Source organism: Mastigoproctus giganteus, chromosome 5, assembly GCF_048544385.1.
Source record: "Mastigoproctus giganteus isolate SK-2022 chromosome 5, ASM4854438v1, whole genome shotgun sequence".
In the NCBI taxonomy this organism is placed as follows: Eukaryota; Metazoa; Arthropoda; class Arachnida; order Uropygi; family Thelyphonidae; genus Mastigoproctus; species Mastigoproctus giganteus.
This window is the reverse complement of record NC_143579.1, coordinates 50,957,428-50,979,272: the sequence shown is the minus strand read 5'-3', so window position 1 is coordinate 50,979,272 and position 21,845 is coordinate 50,957,428. Positions and strand designations below refer to the sequence as shown.

The window sequence follows — 21,845 nt, the reverse complement described above, 5'->3', positions numbered from 1 at the left end:
TTGATCATTTTCTCAGGTTTTGTAACTGTTCACATAAAGATTTTGAATTTTCTAGAGCACTCATCAGTTTTTCCTTTACAATTGGTAGCTCTTCTCTTTTCATCACTTTTATCTGGCACTTCATTAGATTGCGAAATCTTTAAATCCTTATTAAAATGTTGTAACCATCTTAATTTCACAAGAAGTTGAAACAAGTTAGGAAAATATTTCCATTAAATAGATATTGCATGATTTTATAAAATGTAATTTAGTTACATTAATTTTTTTTTTTTTTGGAAAACTTTTATTATATGTAGTTCTTGAAGATGCAAAAATAAAGTTGACTAAAGAGTGCAATGATTTGAGAACTACCCTTCGTGATGTTGAAAAATCTAGACTGGAAACAAAAAGGGAATTGCAATCCATATGGCAGCAAGCTACCTTCTTGAAATCTGAAGTAAGAACTAAAGATGAAGAATTAAATGATATCCAGGGTCTGAGAGCACGAGATGAACAAAGAGAAACAGAACTGAAACAGGAGACAGCTAGATTGAAACAAAAGGTATAATCAGTAATAATTTGGAAATTTGTTATAGTTGTCATTTTAACAATAAACTTTTATAAAGTTTTCTTAACGTGGGCAGTAAATAACACTAGAATATAAATAAATATAAATTAATCTGTAATAAAGTTCCTTGAGGGGAAGGATAAGGTTAGGCAGAAAGGAATTTTTTTGCTTAGGTTAGCAGTAAAAGGAAAGGAATTGACCATTTTGGCTCACTCTGTGTAATCAAGACAAATTGTGGTCATTGCATTTTGGTTGTGGTCCTTGCAAATCAACATTAGAGGGATGATTTTGTGTAGTTTTAAGTGTATGCCCTTTGCCATACCTTGAATATGGAGATAGTCCACAAACAATCACGATGACTGCTACTTTGGTTTATATTAAAGCTTAAAATTTGCAGATTGAAACTTTGGAGTGTATGTGCCACATAATAATGACCTGCAGTTTCCAAATCTACCTTCCAGAGAAGTCTTCAGAATTGGACGATGAACCCGGGAACAAGATAGTTGATATTACTCCTCATAAGTGTATTCAAGTAAAATACTATATTTTCCTACTCAGCAAAAATTTGATGTAAGTAAATGGGATACAATGTAGAGCTCCTTACATCTCATTTAAAAGAGTAGAAACTACTGGATCCCAGCTACAAAACTTCTGCATACAAAAAAAGGCATTCATTCGTGTATGTTTTTATACTGTTACATAATTCTGGCGCTGTTTGATTGATCTTCATGGAGAAATTAATATTAGTCACAGTCCAGAAGAGTTATCTTTTTATAGACAGTTCAACTAAAAGTTTGAAAGTTGTGTTGCTTCACAGTGGGAATAAATAATATAATATGATTTATAATATAAACATAAAAAAAATAGCATAAATGGGATGTCTGTGGGGACTTCAAGATGCTGTGGTTCCTTTTGGGTTTGTGAGGTTATTTCACTATGTTTCCTAGCTTTCCTGCCTCTGGCACAGCAGGGCAGATCAGCACTACAGGAGAAGAGAATAGTCTGCCAGAATTGAGTTGCAACATAGTGCATACAATGTAGTAAACAGTCTCTTTGTTCTAAGAAACAAAGTCTTGCTTCCACCACTTTTTGTTATGCTGGGACTGGTCAAACAATTTGTTAAAGCATTGAATCCTCAAGGTTGATGCTTTCAAGCATGTACAATCTATGTTTCCAAACTTGTCTGTGATGCAGAAGTGAAAGGTGGCATATTTATTGGTTCACAAGTTAAGCAAATGGCGTCTCTCTACAAGAACTGGAAGACAGAATGACTGATTCTGAATAAAATGCCTGGTAATAATTTTTCCTTGTAGTGAATAGCTTTTTTGGTAATATTAAGAGTTAAAATGATAAAGAACTGGTTGACAAGTTGAGGGCAGAGAAGAGCAAACATTAGCTAGAGAAACAAAAGGGTACTTTTATCAAGCTTCAGATCTGCAAATTGCAGCATATGGAAATTAGGTACCTTAGAGGAGACATGACTTAAAAATTTAAGGCTTTAAGTGCAATAAGTAAACCAAATCTTGTTGACAGAGATGGAACTAGGCAGTCCTATGCCTGGGGCAAAAGTAATATAATTATTCCTCCCCATTGTATGCAGGTAGCAATCTTTATGGATTTATAAAACTTACTATTGCAATGATCTATGATTTCCATATATTTATTAATAAAATAATTTAAATAATACAATGAATATAACAAAACAAAATTATCAAAGAAAAAGAAACTTAAACATTTGTTTATATCTACATTTTGTTTCTATATAAACTATGAAGAAAATACAGATAACTAAAAGAAATAAAAAAATCACAGATAGTTTGTTTACATATCTAGAATAAAATCATAGAAACAAAATATTGTGAAATATAATAAAGGGTACTTTTAACATTATAAAATAAACTAAAAATATGCAATTGAGATGTATTATTTTAATTGAATTTTTCTACGCTTTTACCGGAGTAAAATTATCAATAATTTTATCATAATTCATGTTTTGTGCATCATGATTTTCAATGGATGTAGTTATATTAGTCATTCTTGTCCAGTTGTTGATATAAGGCGATTTTTAATCAGTTTAAGTTTATTGATGGACCTTTCACAGGAAGCTACTGTTACAGGCAGGGTAAGAAAAATTTGTAACACTAGACATGAATCTGTTACTCATGAATGAATTGGAAAAGTTGAAAAAGGAGTTACTGATTTTAAATCCTGCAGATGTGATAAAACACGATTTTTGAAACTTTCAATTTCTATTGAAATTTCTGTTGAAATTTAAATCTTTGTTGTATTTTAATGCAAGGTCGGAAACAGCCTTTTGCAAATCATATTTATTAATTAATATGAGTGAAGTTCCAAATAGAAAATCAAAATCTGATTTTCAGTATTCAGTTTTTCAAATCTGTTGCTTGAGTCATTCACAAGAACAACCAAGATGTATTTAATTTCAATACAAATTTCTTGTTTGGCAGATAAATTGAAATCCGAAGATTCGATTCGTAAAGTGCCATTCTTATTTTCTTTCTTCTTTCATCTTGAAATATAGCTGGTATATCCATTTTTTTCTGCTGTGGTAGCTGCATATCCGAAAATATCTTAATTCACTTTACCATATTTCTTGGAGATTTTTTTATCAATCTGTTTATTAATTGGGACCAAAGCACAGGTCGACCAGAGGCTATTATATGTGTGATGAATACGCCTTAATCTTCTGACTGGCTATGGAAAGCAGTTGGGCACTGCAACTTCTTGGTATATGGGATAGGTGGCTGCATAGGTTTCAAAGGCACCACTTACATTGCAGAATGGTAATTCCTTTAACCCATAATTTGTGCTTTCTAATTGCCTAAAGGCCAGGAGTGGGAAAAATGCATACAAAGTTGTCTCTCATAATCCGATCATTATATGGAAATTTTCTTTGTTCTACAGAAACTATTTTACATGTGATTACCAAGAGGAATTCAAAAAATTCACTATAAAGAGGTTTGTTAAATAGAGGTCTGACTCTAATTAAAACAAAAATGAAGCAATCTTAAAATATATAACTGGTTCAGTGCACCCTTAAAATGCTGTGCCTGGGGCCCAATTCACCCAACCATAGTTCCCGCTCTGCTTGATGGCATTTTTGCTTTTTTTTCTTGGCCAACACACACATTGGACATAAATTTTAATTGAAAAGTGAGAAAGGATAATTGCATGATAGATGTGTGAAAATATGCTTTCAGCCAAAGAGTAATTGATTGTTGAAACAAGCTTCCATTTGGTGTTATGTGGGTAGTTTGAATAAATGTAAGGAAGAATTAAGCAAATTATAAGATGGAATTTATAGATGAAGTGGCTAGTTTTTTTTTTTTTTTTTTTGCCAATGCACTATAAGTGGGCTTTCTCAAATCACTTGTTGCTAATAATACTAATACTAAAGAGATGTAATAGCTTAACCTTAAAAAGGAAGCTGATATCCTTAACCAAGATGTAGAGGAACAACAAAAAGTGTCTAGTGAGTTAAATGTAGTTTTGCAACATTGCATAGTATTATCCAGTTAACTTATTACAGATATTCCTTCAGTAAGTTCAGTTTGAGATATGCATTTTTGCATATATTCTGTTTGTATTTTTAGAAATACATTTCAAGTTAACAGGAATTCATAATTGCCCCACCATTGGTATGGCATTTTATTATAATGGTATGTAATATTTCTTATATACTATTCTGTATGTAAGAAATATTTGAAAGTGAACAAAATTTTTACAATTAGACTTTTCTGTTGAAGGACATCTGTAAACTATACCCTGAAATTTCATGTATTTTGGATAAGGTTTTAAAGCAACTGATGCATGAACATGAGTAACACATCCTATGCCACCCACCAGTCCACAGTACAGCTCACATTACCCACATAAACCACATATCAGCCAAGTTTTGCCATCATTGTAGAATGGTTATAAATGGACAGTGCTCTGATTGGAAGTGTTATGAGTGGGGTTCTGCATTAGAACTCTTGTTGTGTCTAATTTTCATTAATGATATTGATGATGGTATTAGAAGGTTTATGTTAATTTGCTATATGATATTAAGGTGGGCAGGGTTGATGAGAGTAAGTACTATGGTAAGTTGTTACTGTAGTACAAGGCAGGCAAATACACAAATGGTCTAAAAAGTGGAATTTAAGTTTTAATGCAAGATTCTATGTCTGTCACAGAAATTCAGTATTTAAGATGTGACACACTTTGAATAGGAATAATATATAACCTTACAAGTTAATTATCAGCTGGGGAAAATGGGAGTGATAGTTGCACTCAACACCATTGAAGGCAAAAAGGACTTGGGTATTTTAATACAGTTTAGTAAGAAGTTCTCTCAACAGTCTAATGAGGTTGCTAGATGGGATAATATGTTATTGTCCTTTCATATGAGATATAGGGATATAGGTGAGACCAAATTTGAAATATTATATTCAGGTTTGGAGACTTATCTAAAAAAAGGACAGAATTTCAAGCGAGTGTTTGCAGAAGGGCAGTAGTTGAACAGCATTAATTGATGTCCACAAGATCCTGCACCTTCTAAGAACAGCTTAGAAGGTGCAGATTACAAAGCATGTCAACTAGATGCTTTCGGAGGGACCTGATTAAGGTATATAAAGCTCTGACATTGATCAGTAAAATAAAAAGTAGGTACTTTTTTTTTTTTCACAGGTAGGTGACAAGAACGAGGAGGCACGTAAAATATTAGGTAGTAATTCACCAGACACACAGTTATTAATACCACGTAATGGTTAGAAAGCAATAATAAAAAAGTCATGAACAGAAACAGCAAATGTGACAGGCACAAAACTTTTTAAAATAAAACCAGAAATTGAAAATTGGATGACTAGCACATGAATATCAAGAAGAAACTGAAATTACTCTTACCCATATCACACATGGTTTCTTTTTCTCAGGGAGAATCCCTGTGGTATTAGATCTGTAACACAGACCAGTCAATCAGTTGCATATTAGTACCATGCTCAACATACAAAAGGGAAAGAATACTCTTCGTTTCCTAAGAGACTATGGGACACAATTAACAGATAATAGCAATCTTCATATTCCTGAAAGTAAACTATTTATATCATATGTTATAACTGCCTTAAATTTTATGTACCTGACTGTTTCAATTTATGAGCAGTGCTCTGAATGGACATAGTATATAGTGTTTCTTGCCGTGTGTCACTGGGGTTTTCCCCCAACTCTGGTCATAACTTTGTGATGTAATACAAACTCTTTAAAGCCCAGATAATGTGCGTATTGTGTAGTATAGTGTTAGGTTATGTTGTTCATTTGGCCACTTAGCCTAGGGACCTGTGGAATGCCACTGTCTACTAGTTTCTGTCCTGGACACAGGGAGCTGGGCCAAGTAAGTAGGAACTCATAATAGCTGTGGCAGGGTGAACCATGCATTACCTTTGTCAAGTAACTCATAATAGCTCTGGCATCCCCTGAGCTTATGGGGAGGATAAGTTTTTCTTGGGATTGCAGGGGTGACAGTGAGTGTGGAGAATAGATGAAGATAAAGATTGTGGATGATAGGGAGAATGGACAATGCAATATGATATGTATTAGCAGAAGGCTGGATTTAGCATGTTCTAGATTTTTGGAATAAATTACTTGCCAGGGTGGCTGGAAAGTATTTTCACATATAGAAGAGGAATATAAATATCTAGAACCAGAGGAATATAAATAAAATTTTAGGAGGGGGGTAACTTACCAGACAGACAGACAGAAGGGCTTAATTAGTACAATGCTCAGTGAGGTAGAGAGTTTGTTTAAAAGTTTAGTCTCACAGAATCACTTAATGGGGAAAGTATAAGTGATTAGTTTTTTATTTATTTTTTCTGATGTCAAAACAGTCTTCTTATATCATTTAGCCATTGTAATGCTAAGTTGTTAATAAATTAACATTTACAATTTGGTTACTGTGAATGCTGAATTTTACTGAATCACCCTGTATTTCTTATTCAGTTAAAAAAAAAAAAATGTAGCATGAAATTTTTTCTAATTTTATTTCTGACATCTATTGATTATTACAGCTATTAGAATCAGAAGCAGGCCGTGAAGCAGCACGAAAGGAATTTGCTAATATGCAACGGAAACTTTTGGATCTGGAACATCGATTAAAAATGCAACGTGAGGAGCACCAGGCAACACTGCAAGAAAGTTTGGCTGCAGAAAGAACTCTTGGAGAGCAGAGAGCAGGACTAGAAAGATCAGTGTTAGAAGCTGCACAAGATGTTCAAGAATTACGTATGCAGTTAAGTGTCGCAGAAGGGAAAGTAGCAGCTCTGGAAAGTCAATTAGTTAAACTTGATGGTAAGAATCATTGTGACTGTCATTTCTTAAATGTTCTTTTGTCTTAAGTGTGAAAAGGGGGGAAAAGCCATTTTTCATGCATGATCTTTTATGTTGGGAATTTAAAAGTTGAATAACTAAGAGATTATTTGCCTTTTGATATTAACAACTGTGTCTGGTGAATTACTCCCTAAAATTTTATATGTGCCCTCCAGTTCTTGTCTCTCTTCCATTCCAAAGTACCTCTCTTCCATTTTACTGATTTACTTCAGGGCTTTATATACCTCAATCTGGTCTTTCTGAAAGCATCTAGTTGATATGCTTTGCAATCTACACCTTCTAAGCTGTTCTTAGAAGTTGCGGGATCTTATGATGAGCAGGACTAGAAAGATCAGTGTTAGAAGCTGCACAGGGTGTTCAAGAATTACATATGCAATTAAGTGTCACAGAAGGGAAAGTAGCGGCTCTGGAAAGTCAATTAGTTAAACTTGATGGCAAGACTGGACTTGATGGACACTGCCCATCATGGGCTAATATTATTAGTGGAGTCCCTCAGGGTTCAGTCTGGGTCCATTATCGTTTTCTGTATTTATAAATGATATTGAAAGGTTGGCAGGGTTGTTAAGGACACTACTGACGCTATGCTGCTGCAACAGGATCTGGAAAGGTTGAGCAGATGGGCTGAGAGGTGGCAAATGAAATTTAACATTGACAAATGTAAAGTACTACATATGGGAAACAGTAACCCCAGAGCAACGTATAAACTCTGTGGTACTACACTGACAGTGGTTGAGAATGAAAAAAAGGACCTGGGGGTTGATTGTGCAGGCAGATATGAAGTTCTCTGAGCAGTGCAGATGGGCTGCAAGAGTAGCTCATGGTGTCTTGTCAATGATATACAGGAATTTCTCTAGCAGGGATAAGGAGGTGATTATTCCCTTGTATAAGACCACACCTTGAGTACTGTATACAGGTCTGGAGGCCTCATTTCAAGAAGGATGTAGAGCTGCTGGAATGAGTACAGAGAAGGGCAACAAGATTAGTGAATGGAACAAAGGGTTGCTCTTACGAAGAAAGGCTTAAGTTTTGCAAATTACAGTGTCTGGAGACTAGGCATCGGCGAGGTGATCTGATAGAGGTGTATAAAGCCTTGAATGGTTTGAGCATGCTCAATGCCGATGGGATTCTTCCTCTTGCTCAGAATAATCACCTGAGAGGGTATAAATTCAAATTGAGGAAAGACAGATGTAGGATAGATGTGTGGAAATTTGCCTTTAGCCAGTGGGTAGTTGGTTGGTGGAACAGACTTCCATCCTTTGTTGTGGAAGTTGATAGCCTAAATAAATTTAAGGCTCAGCTGGACAGGTATTTCGAATGAACGGAGGGGTGAAATGGGAGTGGTTTTTTTTTTTTTTTTTTTTATTTATTTATTTATTTTTTGGCTGATGCTGCATAAGCTTGCTTTCTTGCATCATATGCCTCTACTAATGCTAAGAATCAATGTGATTGACATTTCTTAAATGTTCTTTTGTCTTAAGTGAAAAAGTGGGGGTGAGAGGTTTCATGCATGATCTTTTACCTTTGAAATTTAAAACTCAAATAATTAAGAGGCTAAATATTATTTCTTACAACTGAAAACAGAGGTTCCCACCATCCAAATTGGAAAATGTCTGTCATCTAACATTCTTAATTTGTTTTTATAAAGAAGAAATTGGATTTTTTCCAACTGAAAAAATCAGTTTTCTGACTTGCTAATAAGAGAATTTATCTTTTAAAACATATGCAATTTTCAGATTCAGTGTATGCAACAGTCACTTTGCTTTGTGGGAATTAAATCGCTCAACAAAATTTTAGAGAATAAAAATTCAGGTTATGCAAGCTTAATCATTACTACTTCAATCATCTATTAAATTTTGCCAGACTGTCAATCTTGACCACTTAGGAATGCAGTTCCCTCCCCCCCATAAATTTCCCAAAGTTTAGTTTGGTAGTTTCCCACAACATTTAGCATTTATGACCCACTGCAGTCATTCATTTTGCCCCCCCTTCCTGTTTCCTGATTTCCAAGCTCTATGGAGCCCAAAAGCTCACTCATTGCCTTTAGATGTAGCTTCCACAGTATTCCAAATGCAGTCTCACTTTTGACTTGTATAGCAAAACAATAAAATGCAAAGATATAGCAAATCATTGATAAAATGCAATTTGGCTTACACTGGTAATCTTCATTATATCATAACACTCTGGTACTCAAGTGTTTAAGCCGACCGGGCTAGCCGAGTGGGTAAAGTACCTGCCCGGCAACCCAAAGGTCGCGGGTTCGATTCCCGCCTCGGGCTTGGATCAAAGTACTGCAAAAACCTTGGGAGGTGCAATATGGCCACAGAAGCCGATGCGCCAACAACTACCAAATCAAAGAAAAAGAAAAAAAGAAAAAACTCAAGTGTTTAATGTATGAACGTTTAATAATGTTCATATATTAAATGCTAATGTGAGAGTAAGTGGCACTGTTTTTAGCCTTCAGAACAGGTTCATGTTGCTAGGGTATGGCCTCCACAAAATGCTGACTATATTTGACAGGGATGCTGGCCCATGCAGATTCGTTCACATGCCATCGGATGGCAGGTGATCTGTCTCAAAGAGCTCATACCACTTTGTTCCACAGATGCTGAATCAGGTTGAGAACTGATTGAGCATGACAGTGAAGTATATTGAGGTTAGCACTTTTCTGTGCTCCTGAAACTATTCTTCAATGATCCATGCTTTGTGATATGACATATCTGCTAGAAGTAACCATTACCAAATGGATAAACAGTTAGTATGAAGGGATTCAATTAGTTGGTAACACAATTCAGTTAGGCTGTAGCATTTGGACACTGATTTCACTGGTATTAGGTGAAATTAGGAGGGCCTATCATGTGTCATCACTCTCATCAGGGATCCTATCATGTGTCCTGAAAACACTGTTCATCAGACCTAACGTAGACACAAACTATCCTCACACCATCTCACTTCCACTACTAACCTGCAGTGAAGTATGGATACCTGGCATTGATTTGTTCTGCTGCTATAACTATACCCTGATCCTTTCATCAACTTGGAACAACAAACCAGGGTTCATCAGACCAAGTGACCTTTTTCCCACTCTTGAAATGTCCAGTGCCAGTGTTCCTGTATTGTTTACAGCTCACAAAAGTGGAACCATATGAGGGCACTTATCTGTACTCCATTAATGTCATGCCATTGCTATACTGTGCTGTCATTTTGCTGATTGTAATCCACTTGCTAGAACTGCATGATTCTTTTTTCACCCTCCAGCTTCTCATGTTGACAAGCTGTTTCCAGCTGCAGGACAGCTATTGGATGAACATTTTATGGTTGTTAGGCCATTTTGGATATATTTTAGACACTATGAACATCCCAGCAGGGTGGCAGTGTTCGTGATACTTTCACCAACACATCTAGCAGTCACTCTCATATTGAAACTGAGTCACTTGGGTTGTACTTTGGTCTGTCCATTCATTGAATTGTGTGTGTGTGTTCGTATGAACACCAAAGTACACATGCATGCTTGCAACACCCCCGCCCCCCCCAGTATCTGACTACCTGCTTCATGTAACCTGATAGGGACATGATGCCATGGAGTAGTAGATGCCTTGGTTGATGAGGAGTCCTTATAAATTTGCCATTCAATTGTAGTACTTTGTAGAATTTTTATGTACATATAATTATGCATTTCAGTATGTAGAGACTCTGTTTGTCTTCTGTATTTTTTAGCATCCAAGCGAGATACTGAGAATAAATTAAACAGTATCCACCTGTCTCTGCGCTATACCTTAGGATTGGGTATTGAAGGTAGTGCTGGTGTCAGTTCCCATCTCTTTAGTCCTTGGTCATCGCGGCAAGGTTCTCCTGCCAAATTGGCTGATACCTTTTTTACAGAAAAGGAAAGTAGTCCTCTAGGAGAAAAAGATGCTTCCCCTTTACGACAGACAGCAGCACTGAATGTTACTGATTTGGACATAGATCTTGTTCGCTCTGCTTTACAAGACCTTGTGAAGAGGATGCACAGTGCAGAAAGTGAAAAGGTAGGAATCAAGGAATTTATTTTAATCAAGGAATGAATTCTGCTTTGGCTGTATTAGGACCTATTATTTTATTTTTTTTTTTTATTTTTTTTTTTTTTGTGTTGTCCCTTGTAAATTCATCCATTGTGATAAAGAAATAAAATAATGCACACACAAGTCTGAATAGTTTTCATATATGAGATTTAACTTAATATAATCTTTCCCCCATGTTGCATATTTATGTTGCCATCAGTTCTAATGATTAAAAATTAAGGATTTCATATGAGCAAATATTCATATAATTAAATGCTCAGGTTTACATTAAATTTTACATATTTTTCTGCATATTACACTGATAGTTTTTAATGCTATATTAGATGTAATAAAAATGTTAACAACCAGGTGCACCATTGCATTATGTGTAACATTTGATATATTTTATTTATTTATTTATTTTTTTTTTGTGGGGCAGGGAAATGGTGTAAAATGGTGCACTTTATAATTCTATTCTTTATTTGGATACTATATTGAATAATAAGAACATATAAGATCTTTAGTAATAGCAGTCTTGTTATCCAAACAATTTTCTGACTGCCTCATCTATAAATCACAGTGCTGCAGAGCAAGAGAAATTGAAGCAGGAATCAAAACTGTTGAAGATTATACATGGGAGGGCACATGGTGGGCATTTTGGCATTTTTCACATCAACTTGGATTACTTACAGAATTTTTATGGCTGTACGTTTTATAGTTAAAAATTATAAATGTTGGGTAATCCCTGTTGATTTATAATATAATAGAATATAGGAATTATCGAGCACTTAATAGCTCTCAATTATCAAATAGTTAAAAATTATACAGGTTTAAACTGAAGTGCATCTGAACCCACAATAAAATTCACAGCACTGTAATTCTAATAGTATTTTAATATTTTAAAATAAAAGGGGGTTGCAACAGTGTACCTTCTGCAAAGTTAATGTAAATATTTTAAACCTCATCTAATTAATTGCTATATATTATCAGCTACGAGCTGTGTCATGGAATTACAATAGCAATTAACAGTCATTGGTAACACAATATCCAAAAAGCAGCTTCCATAAAAATACGATATTGGAAGCCTAAGAAAATCTGCACCATCAGAGAAAAGTTTTAGCATCCCCCTTTCCTTCTGAAATAGTTTGAGGATAAAATAAGGAAGTTTCATGAATTGTCACTGAATGAACTGAAGTATTTGAATTTTATCACAATACCAGTTTTACAAAATGTACAGTTTGTTACTACATTTCTTGCATTATGATGACAACTGACAACATACTGTAAGAAATAAAACTGTCAACTGACAGTTGACAGTCCCAGTTCACAGGATGCTTTATTGGCCAGTTGAAACTGGTAATTTAGAAAATTTTTTTTTTTTAGAATGAAATGTATTATAGCAAATAATACACATTGTTTGCTGCAATTTATAACTGCCCTCAACTATTTTTAATAGAATGACTCAAACCATACAATTTAAAATGAAGAGCATAAAGAACTAATATAACTTGCATTTGTAATTTTGTTATGTAGTGGAAAAGGATTACTAATACAAAACAAACAAATATTACTGTACCACTTTGTCCAACTCTGCTAAATTTATGGGTAAAAGCATACAGTTGTTTGAGAGGTGGGGGAGCAAGTGTTTGTTTCAAAAAACTGGTTTTGAACTAAACATAAAATATGCATAATTTCATGTCCAGGAAAAATGTAAACTTACTTGCTTTTAAATTAGTCATTTATCTCTTTCTTATTTTATGTATAAACACTTGACCATATTCCACACATTTAGAAATGTGAGAGTTTAGTTTTTGTTAACACATAAAGACCAATTTTAAACTAACAAAGCTTTTCCAATAAACTTGGTACCAAAATGTACATGAGTACACATGGAATTTCTGCTTTGGCTGTATTGGGACCTATTTTTTTTTTTTTTTAATTTTTTTTTTTTGTGTTGTCCCTTGTAAATTCATCCATTGTGATAAAGAAATAAAATAATGATGTGAGAATTTTTACATTAATAAATGAAGCTGCTTGCTTGTGTGAGCAGCTTGAATTTTTCCATTCATCGCAATTTTAATACTTTTGAAATAATTAACAGTTGCTTAAAGTTTCTAATGTTTCCTCACTTTCCTTTCTCAGGATGAATTGAAGTCCCAGACACTTCGATACCAACGTCACCTTGAAGAAATTAAGGAGGAAAAAATTTCACTTTGGTCTAAGTTACAGGATATGCAAAAGGACATAGAAAGTACCAAAAGAGGTATTTTATTGAATCAGAATAGATTTATTTATTATTATTATTATAATTTGTAGAGCACTTAGTGTTATTTTAGGTCGTCTTCAGCAGAAAATAGTTCTTAGATAACTATGACAATGAAAAAAAAACAAAAAAAAACACACACTTGAAATAAACAAAAAAGTAGTTGATTACTTTGTAATAGTACAGAGTCTGACTATAAAATGTAGAGAAATATTTAGCTGAAGTTTTTCATTGAACTATCATCTATGATTAGATGACTGACTGCATTGACTCTGTGTTAGTGAATGCATTCTGATATGGCGTTTTTGAACAAAGAATCATGGTGCACTTCTGACAGTGTTTGTTGTGCTGTAATATAATGGTATTTTTTGAAATTAATATATGGCTAGCTAAAGTGCAAATATGCAAGAATCAGTGTCACTGGAAGGGAAAGTCTACAAACCCAGTCCAGATTATGCCAAGGTGACATTAATTACTTTTGAAGGGAAAGTGAGAACAGTGTCCCTTTAATGAATGTTCCATAGACTCACTTGCCAAAAAATTAGAAACCATTCAATATCTAGTCGGGCCACCTTTTACCTGAATTACAGCCCATACACATTATGCCATGGATTCCACTAGGTGTCTGAGGGAGTCTAGCTCTAGATTTAAACATTCTTTCATCAGGATATTTGTCATATGTTGTATTGTGGTCAGTGGAGAACTGCAAAGTTGAATATATCACAGACATTCTCATTTGGATTCAGATGGAGAGAATTAGGCAGCTAGGGTAGATGATGAAAATCTTGCGAATGTTCCTCAACCATTCAGATACAGTTTTTGCATGGTGGGTGTTTGTTTTGTCATCTTAAAAGAATCCATCATAGTATAGGTAAAATGAAGCATTGCAGGATGAAGTTGGTCCACTACAACAGAACATATTCATTGGAGTTGACAGGACCTAATGGTATTAGCAGACCTAGATCATACCAACAGACCATATCCCACATCATGATGTCACCACTTTCTTTACAGAAAGAAATGGCTTTCATATAGACTTAAGACTACCAAATCTCAGATTCTTCTTCAACTCCCATCACCTCCAGCCACTCGAGTGGTAGAGACAAGACATGTATGCATGGCTTCATGAGGCAGTTGCCATACTTTTTCCCCCTATTATTGGTGCAGAAAAAAGTGTAAATTCAGACTTGTCAAACCACGCGATCTCTTTTTCACCATTCCATAGTCCAGCATTGGAATCACTGCTCCACACAAATCTTTAAATTTTTTTACAGAAAGAAATGGCTTTCATATAGACTTACAACTACCAAATCCCAGATTCTTCACCTCCCATCACATAGTTCAGTTTGAAATGGGTCTTTCTTTGCTTAAATTGAATTTTTCAGTCAGTTGCTGTATACTGAACCTTCTATTCTGAAGTAAAGTTTCCTTTAAATTCCTGCAGCCTTGTTCTTGAAGTAAGGTTTTTTTTTCTGCCAGATTTCTTTCATTTAGAGCTGCATTTGCCTTTTGTATCCTACTTTTGAGATGGTTGTTTTTGACCCACTAGCAACTTCCTTTGTTTTCTCATTTGGTTCCTGATAAAAACATGCTCCAACAATAAGAGTTTTCTGAAAATTGGATAGATCACCTGTCATCCGTGACTGGACAGTGTATGTGTCTGCATGTGATAGAATGACTGCATCATTAGCACTTGAGAGAAGCACCATAGCAGAATATGCATTGCTGAAAGGACAGACTTTTACTCCTGGAAACACCAGCCTGCAAGGAGTAAACCTGTTACTGTAATGGACATTTTCATTAAGGTTCCATAAGATAGTGTCCGAACAACATAGCAGTAACATTAATCACGCATTGAATGGTACAGTTGATTTAATTATAGAAAAGAAGAAATTGTAATGGTAGGCATACATTTTTGCAAAGTTTTAAAGGAAATTGGATTTGTGTTGAGAAAGTATGATAGTTATGCAGCAAGAGAGAGTTGAGCTGACATCATATTCTACAGAAGGAGAAATCAAATTGAACAAAATCTTGACTTAAACAGTCTTGCCCAGTTATATATATGTGGAAGATATCTGCATATAGAATATTCATAGAACTTCTGTATTGGGGATTTGACATGAATATTGTATCATGTAACTAGTAGTGTGCATGGTAGTAGAATTGTAGAGCTTTAATTGTGGTAAATAAGTAGCTTGGAGGATCTAATCATGTAGGTTGATACCTACATGATTAGATCCTATTCCTAGCATGGCTATAACTCAATTAATGTAATGGTATAGCATAAAACTTGATAGCATAATATCTGTTACTGCATTTAGGTAGCATCATTTAGTGTATTATTCAAAAATTAAATTGAATTTAAACAGAAATGATGCCTCAGACTATGGCAGCAAAGCAATGGGCTTAAAGTAGCAGGAGTGCCTGTGGCTTGGGGAAAACTGAAGTGGTGGTTCTCCTACGAATCACAGCGTACTGAAATGTGCCGATCTATCCGGAATTGGACATGATGCAGCAAATGGTCTTTGTATGTCAATGCAAAGAGTGAAGAAATTAGGTGACCTAGCATTATGATGAACATTTATTCTCGAGAGCTTGAAGAATAGGGTGGATGCTCTGAATTCAGAAATTAAAATTGGAATCCATCAAACTTTCAGCTGTACAACTCAATGCCAGATGGAGGTAGTTATTGTCAGTGACTCTGTTGTCAGAGAAATAGGAAATATATTGTGCAAAAAAGGATAGGTGGAATAGAACCAGGGTTTGTCTGCCAGAAGCAAAAGTAGATGACATTGTAGAGCAGATATCATCATTTAAGGGCATGAAAGGTGATATTGTTGTACACATTGGCACTTAGGATATTAAGAGTAGGAGATCTGAAGACTTACTTAAAATACTGGGCAATGTTGGGAAAAGGTTGTGATTTAAGATTCAATTTGAAAGTGTCTGCAATTTTGCCTAGACACAATAGGAGAGAGTACATGTTGAGAGCCTTGTCAATTTGGTGCTAGAAAGACCGTGCAAGGCTCGTGGGTTAGAATTTTTCTCGGTGAACGGGTCTGTGAACGTTAACAGGAGAGACTGTTTTTACAGAGATAGGATACACTTAAATAGAAGGGGTGCAAGAATATTTGCTGATGCTGTTGAGACAGTGTTATGTGGGTCGGGAAACTGCTAGTTTGGGGGTTACACAGACTAATAGATTAACTAGAGCTGCTGGCAGAGGTGAAAGTGATTCTCGCATTTCTTTTATTGGGACATGCAGCAGCCTGGAAAGCAAGGTGTTGGGGATTTCAAGTTCTGCTGTGGGTCATCATGCAACAAATAAATACATGAGCTGTGTTTGGATAAGTAAAAGTAAGACCAGGTATATGAATACTTGCATGTATGTACATGCAAGTATATTCAGTGTATAGAAAGAATAAAGAGGACAGGAGGGGATAAGGATGATGCTCTTGTTTAAGAAGTATGTTAAATCTAAAGCACCAAATATGGAGGATGCGGAAAGGTCAGGGAATGACCACCGCATATCCTGGAGCAATATGGCCTTAGTTGCTAATGCTCCTAAAAAAACCAAATAACAAACAAACAAATCTGAACAGTACAACTAATCAATGTAGGCAGCCAGTGCAATGTTGAGTTGGTGTTCTGTGACGTAAGCACCAGGAAAACAAAAATTAGAGTAGAGGTGTGTTATAGGCCTAATGACAGTGATGAGTATAACACAACTATACAGAGAAATAGTGGGTCAGTAAATTGGAATGTCTTATATTGAGGAATTTTAACTTTCCAGATTTTGACTAGAACTTGTGGGTTGGTCACGCACACATTTGCAAGACTTTTTGTAAATTTATTGGGTGACTGTTTTCTACAGAAGCATTTTAGGCAACAAAAGAGGAAGTATTACTATTGATCTGATTATCAGCAGTGATTCTTCATGCATTAAGAATCTGCTGTAAAAGAGCCACTGGGTGGCAGTGATCACACTGTGTTGATGTGGGATTTACTTAAAGACATAACTACTGTTAATGGTAAAGGGGAGGGCTTTTGCTTTTGTAAGGATCACTGCAATGGGACCGATTGATGACATCACCAGCAGCAAATTCTAAATGGAAAGCATTCAGTGAAGTAATTATAGAAGCTACTATGCTTTTCAGACCAACAAAGAAATACTGTTCAATGCTTAGATCTAAACAAATGTCAGATGAACTAATGCAACTTGTGGAAGAGAAAAAAATGCATGGTTGTGTATAAATTATCAGGTGATACAGAAGCCTGTGGTAGATATAAACTAGTCTGTAATCAAGTCATAAAGGCTGTTAGGCAATATAAGGCAGATTACAAGAAGTCTCTAGCAAAGAATACAAAGAAAAGCAGCAAAAACTTCTTTACTTATATTAACTCAAAAAGGAAGGAGACGAATCATATCGGCCCACTTGATATCAATGGTTTTAAGTATAAATGATCCTGTTTAGGTTGCTGACAAACTGAAAATTTACTTTGCATCTACATTCACACATGAGTAATTCTTTGGGGAAGGGATACCAGAAGTTCATCGAACTCTAACAGGGATATAAATGATTTTGTGATAACTGAGAAGAAATTGGAAGAGAAATTTTTTAAGATAAACATAAAGGCACATATGGTGGATGGAATCAATCCAGTTACATTAAGGGAGGTGGAAAGAGGTAAGCAAACCCTTACCATAATAAGGTGCATCTTTGTATTCGTGAGTGCTGTCCCTGTGGACTGCAGATGTGCAAATGTATCACCCATTTCAGAAAATGGGGGAAGAAAGGGTGACATGAGTAATTACAGACCTTTTAGCTTTAAATTCTCTTCCAGGGAAAATAATGGAGTTACTGGTTAAAAAAAGTAATGCAAGACAGGATTGTAGTTGCATTGTGGTCACAGCATGCATTTTTTAAGGGAGAGTTTTGTCTGACCAATCTGACTGGATATTAGGATGCAGTAACAAAGGAGCTAGTTATGAAAAATAATTTTGTTATCTACTGGCTAATGTTATTAGTGGATTACCCCCAAGGTTAAATACTAGCTACATTGTTGTTTTCTTTATTTATTGATTAATTTATGTCAGGCTTAATTTCTAAGTTTGCATATGATACAAAGGTTGGTAGCTGGTTAATGACAGTAATCAAGGTAAGCTAATACAACAAGATCTACAGAAATGGCAGTTTAAGCTTAATATTTGACAAGTGCAAAGCACTATATATGGATATCATTAATCCCAGATTAATGTACTAACTGTGTGACACTGCACTGAGGGTAGTGAAAAATTAAAAAGATCTTGGGGTAATTGTGCGGAAAGATATGAAGTTCTCTGAGCAGTGTGCAGACAGGCTGCCAGGACTGCTCATGGGTTTTTGTCAATGATATACAGCAACTTTGCCAGCAGGAATAAGGAGGTGATTATCCTGTTGTACAAGGCAATGGTTAGGCACATTTTGAATACTGTATTTAGGTCTGCAGGCCTCATTTTAGGAAGGATGGTAGATCTGCTGAAACAAGTGCAGAGAAAGACGAATAGATTGTTAAGAGGAAAACAAAAGGGTGGTGTTACCAAGAGAGGCTTCAGTTCTGCAAATTGCAGCAGAACTGAAATTGAGGTTTTTAAAGCTTTGAATGAATTGAGCAAGAATAATGCTGACTGCATTCTTACTCTTGTTCAGACTACATAAGAGAGGGCATAATTTAAAATTGAGGAAGAATGTTTGCAGGATTGATGTGTGGAAGTTTGCTTTTGGACAGCAATTGGCTGATCGTTGGAACAAACTTTCATCTGTTGTTGAAGTGGGTAGTTTGAAAAGAATCAAGGTAGAACTACACAAATTATTGGAGTGCATGGAGAGGTGATATGGGAGGACTTTTTTTTGGTTGATACTGTACAAGTTTACTTTGCGTCATTTGCCCCTACTAAGCTACTAATACTAGTATTAATATTTATGTGTATGCAGCCTAACAGAGCTTGGCATCATGATGATCCTGAGAAATCATCTTAAGGCAAAAAAAGCAGTAAAGGTTCACTATTTACAATACACAGCTAGCTTGAAAATGTGTGAATTATGTTCCATTATAATTTCTTTTTTACCAAAGAAAGGAAGCCTAGGGACAACCTATTAAATATCCACAGATAGTGTTTTCCAACTAGAAGGCACTGTGCGTGAGATATATCTTATCTGACAGAATTAACTGGGGTGAAATTTGGAGATTAAATACAAAATAACATAAAAAACTTGCAAAACTGGGTATTGTAATAAACCAGCCTAGCTATAAAAGTTGGAACTGAAAGTAATCCTTCCGTATGTAATCAACTTAAGAATGCATTCATCTTTTTTGAAATTTAAATACTACACTAAAAAAATTTAAATCCATATATTTTGATCTCTTCCTTAACATCTTCAATCATGATAAAAGTAATATAAGAGGCATGTGATGCAAGAAAGCAATCAGCCCAGAAAAAAAAAAAAAAAAAAAAAAAACTTCGCACATCCATTTATTTAAGCTATCAACTTCTACAAAAACAGAAGGAAGTTCATTCCAGCAATCAATTACCCACTGGCTAAAGGCAAATTTCCACACATCCATTCTATAACTGTCTTTCCTCAATTTGAATTTATGCCCCCTCAGGTTTGTAATCTGAGCAAAAGGAAGAATCCTATCAGAATTGAGCCTGCTCAACCCATTCAAGGCCTTATACACATCAATCAGATTACCTCACAGGTACCTAGTCTCCAGGTGCTGCAATTTGCAGAACTTAAGCTTTTCTTGGTAAGACCACTCCCTTCGTCCCTCTCACCAATCTTGTTGCCCTTCTCTGTACTCACTCACACAACTCCCATCCTTCCTAAAATGAGACCTCCAGACCTGTACACAGTACTCTAGGTGTGGCCTGACCATTGTCTTGTACAATGGAATAATCACCTCCCTGTTAGCAAAATTCCTGTATATCATTGACAAGACTCCATAACCTGCCCTGGCAGCCGTCTGCACTGTTCAGCAAAATTCATATTTGACTGCACAATTACCCCCAGGTATTTTTCACTTTCCACTTCCCTGAGTGTAGTACCACACAATTGGTACATTTCTCTTGGGCCTATTGCTACCCATATGCAGTACTTTGCATTTGTCAATGTTAAAACTTCAGTTGCCAGTTAGATCCCCCCCCTTTGTGAAGTCCGTGGGGAATTCCTGAGTCCAAGGATGCTCATAATTATGGCTGAGGGTTTGCTTACTTCCTTTACCACCTCCTTTAATATAACTGAATAGATCTCATCCACCTGAGGTTCCTTTCTTATATTTAATTTCAACAATTTCTCTTCCATTACAAAATTATTAAGCACTCTGCTACAATTTGATAAACTTCTGACATTCTGTTCCCATAATAACTCCAACTGTGTGAATGTAGATGCAAAATACTCATTCAGATTGTCATCTATCTGAGTAGGATCATAAACAGTTGAACCATCAATATCAAGTGGACCAATCTGATTCATCCACTTCCTTCTAGAGTTTATATAACTAAAGAAGTTATTGCTGATTTTCTTAGCATCATTTGCGAAAGAGTTCTTGTAATCTGCCTTCACTTGCCTAACCTCCTTTGTGACTTGATTACAGAGTAGTTTATATCTACCGTAGGCCTCTGTGTTACCTGATAATTTATATGCATCCTATGCATTTTTATTCTCTGGCACAAGTCTCATTAGTTTATCTGACATCCATTTAGGCCTAAACATTGAACAGTATTTCTTAATTGGTACGAAAAGCCTTGTAGCTTCCACAATTACTTCTTTGAATGCTTCTCATTTAGAATTTGCTGTTGGTAACATCATCAGTTTGTCCCACTGTATAGAATTTTTAAAAACTGTCTGAGACCACTGTAGTCACCTCTACAAAAGCAGAAATCCTTCCCTTTTCCCTTGATGGTAGTTACATCTTTAAGTAAATCCCACAACAGTACACTGTGATCTCTGCCACCTAGTAGTTCCTTTATCTGCAAATCCTTAATGTAAGAATAATCACTGCTGATAACGAGATAAAGAGTATTACTCTCTCTGGTTGTCTCTCTAACATGTTGCTATAGAAAACAATCATCCAATAACTCCACAAAAGTTTTGCTGGTGTGCGAGTGACCAACCCACAAGTTCCAGTCAATATCTGGGTGACATGCATTTAGGCCTAAACCTTGAATAGTATTTCTTAGTTGGAACATAAAGCCTAGTAGCTTCCAAGATTACAAAGTTAAAATCCCACAATTATAAGACAATCTGAATTATTGACCCATTCTATTTCTCTGTACAGTTTTGTTGTACTCACCAGAGTCATATGGCCTATAACACATTTCTACTCTCATCTTTGCTTTCCCAGTGCTTATGTCACACCAAACTGACTCAACATTGCACTGATCATCCATGCCAACTGGATGCGCTGCCTTAGATTTTATGTGTTTCTTAACTAACAGCATAACCCCTCCTCCCTTTCTATCCTGGCTATCTTTTCTGTACACATTGTACTTCCCAAATTCCAATTCCGCATTCCTTATATCTCTGGGATACCACATCTCTGATATCCCAACAATATCCACCTTTGATGTCTTGAC

General features: G+C 35.6%; 1 protein-coding gene across 2 annotated transcripts in view; it reads left to right on the top strand.

Moving 5' to 3' along the window:
• LOC150085385 (uncharacterized) overlaps positions 1-21,845 on the top strand; it is a 237,836-nt gene that overhangs the window by 86,712 nt on the left and 129,279 nt on the right. For both annotated transcript variants that reach the window (XM_090373192.1, XM_090373193.1), the window contains 4 exons: positions 297-541; positions 6,610-6,889; positions 10,643-10,953; positions 13,108-13,228. In XM_090373192.1, coding sequence (XP_090229318.1) covers positions 297-541; positions 6,610-6,889; positions 10,643-10,953; positions 13,108-13,228 — 957 coding nt within the window. The remainder of the gene's footprint in view (positions 1-296; positions 542-6,609; positions 6,890-10,642; positions 10,954-13,107; positions 13,229-21,845) is intronic.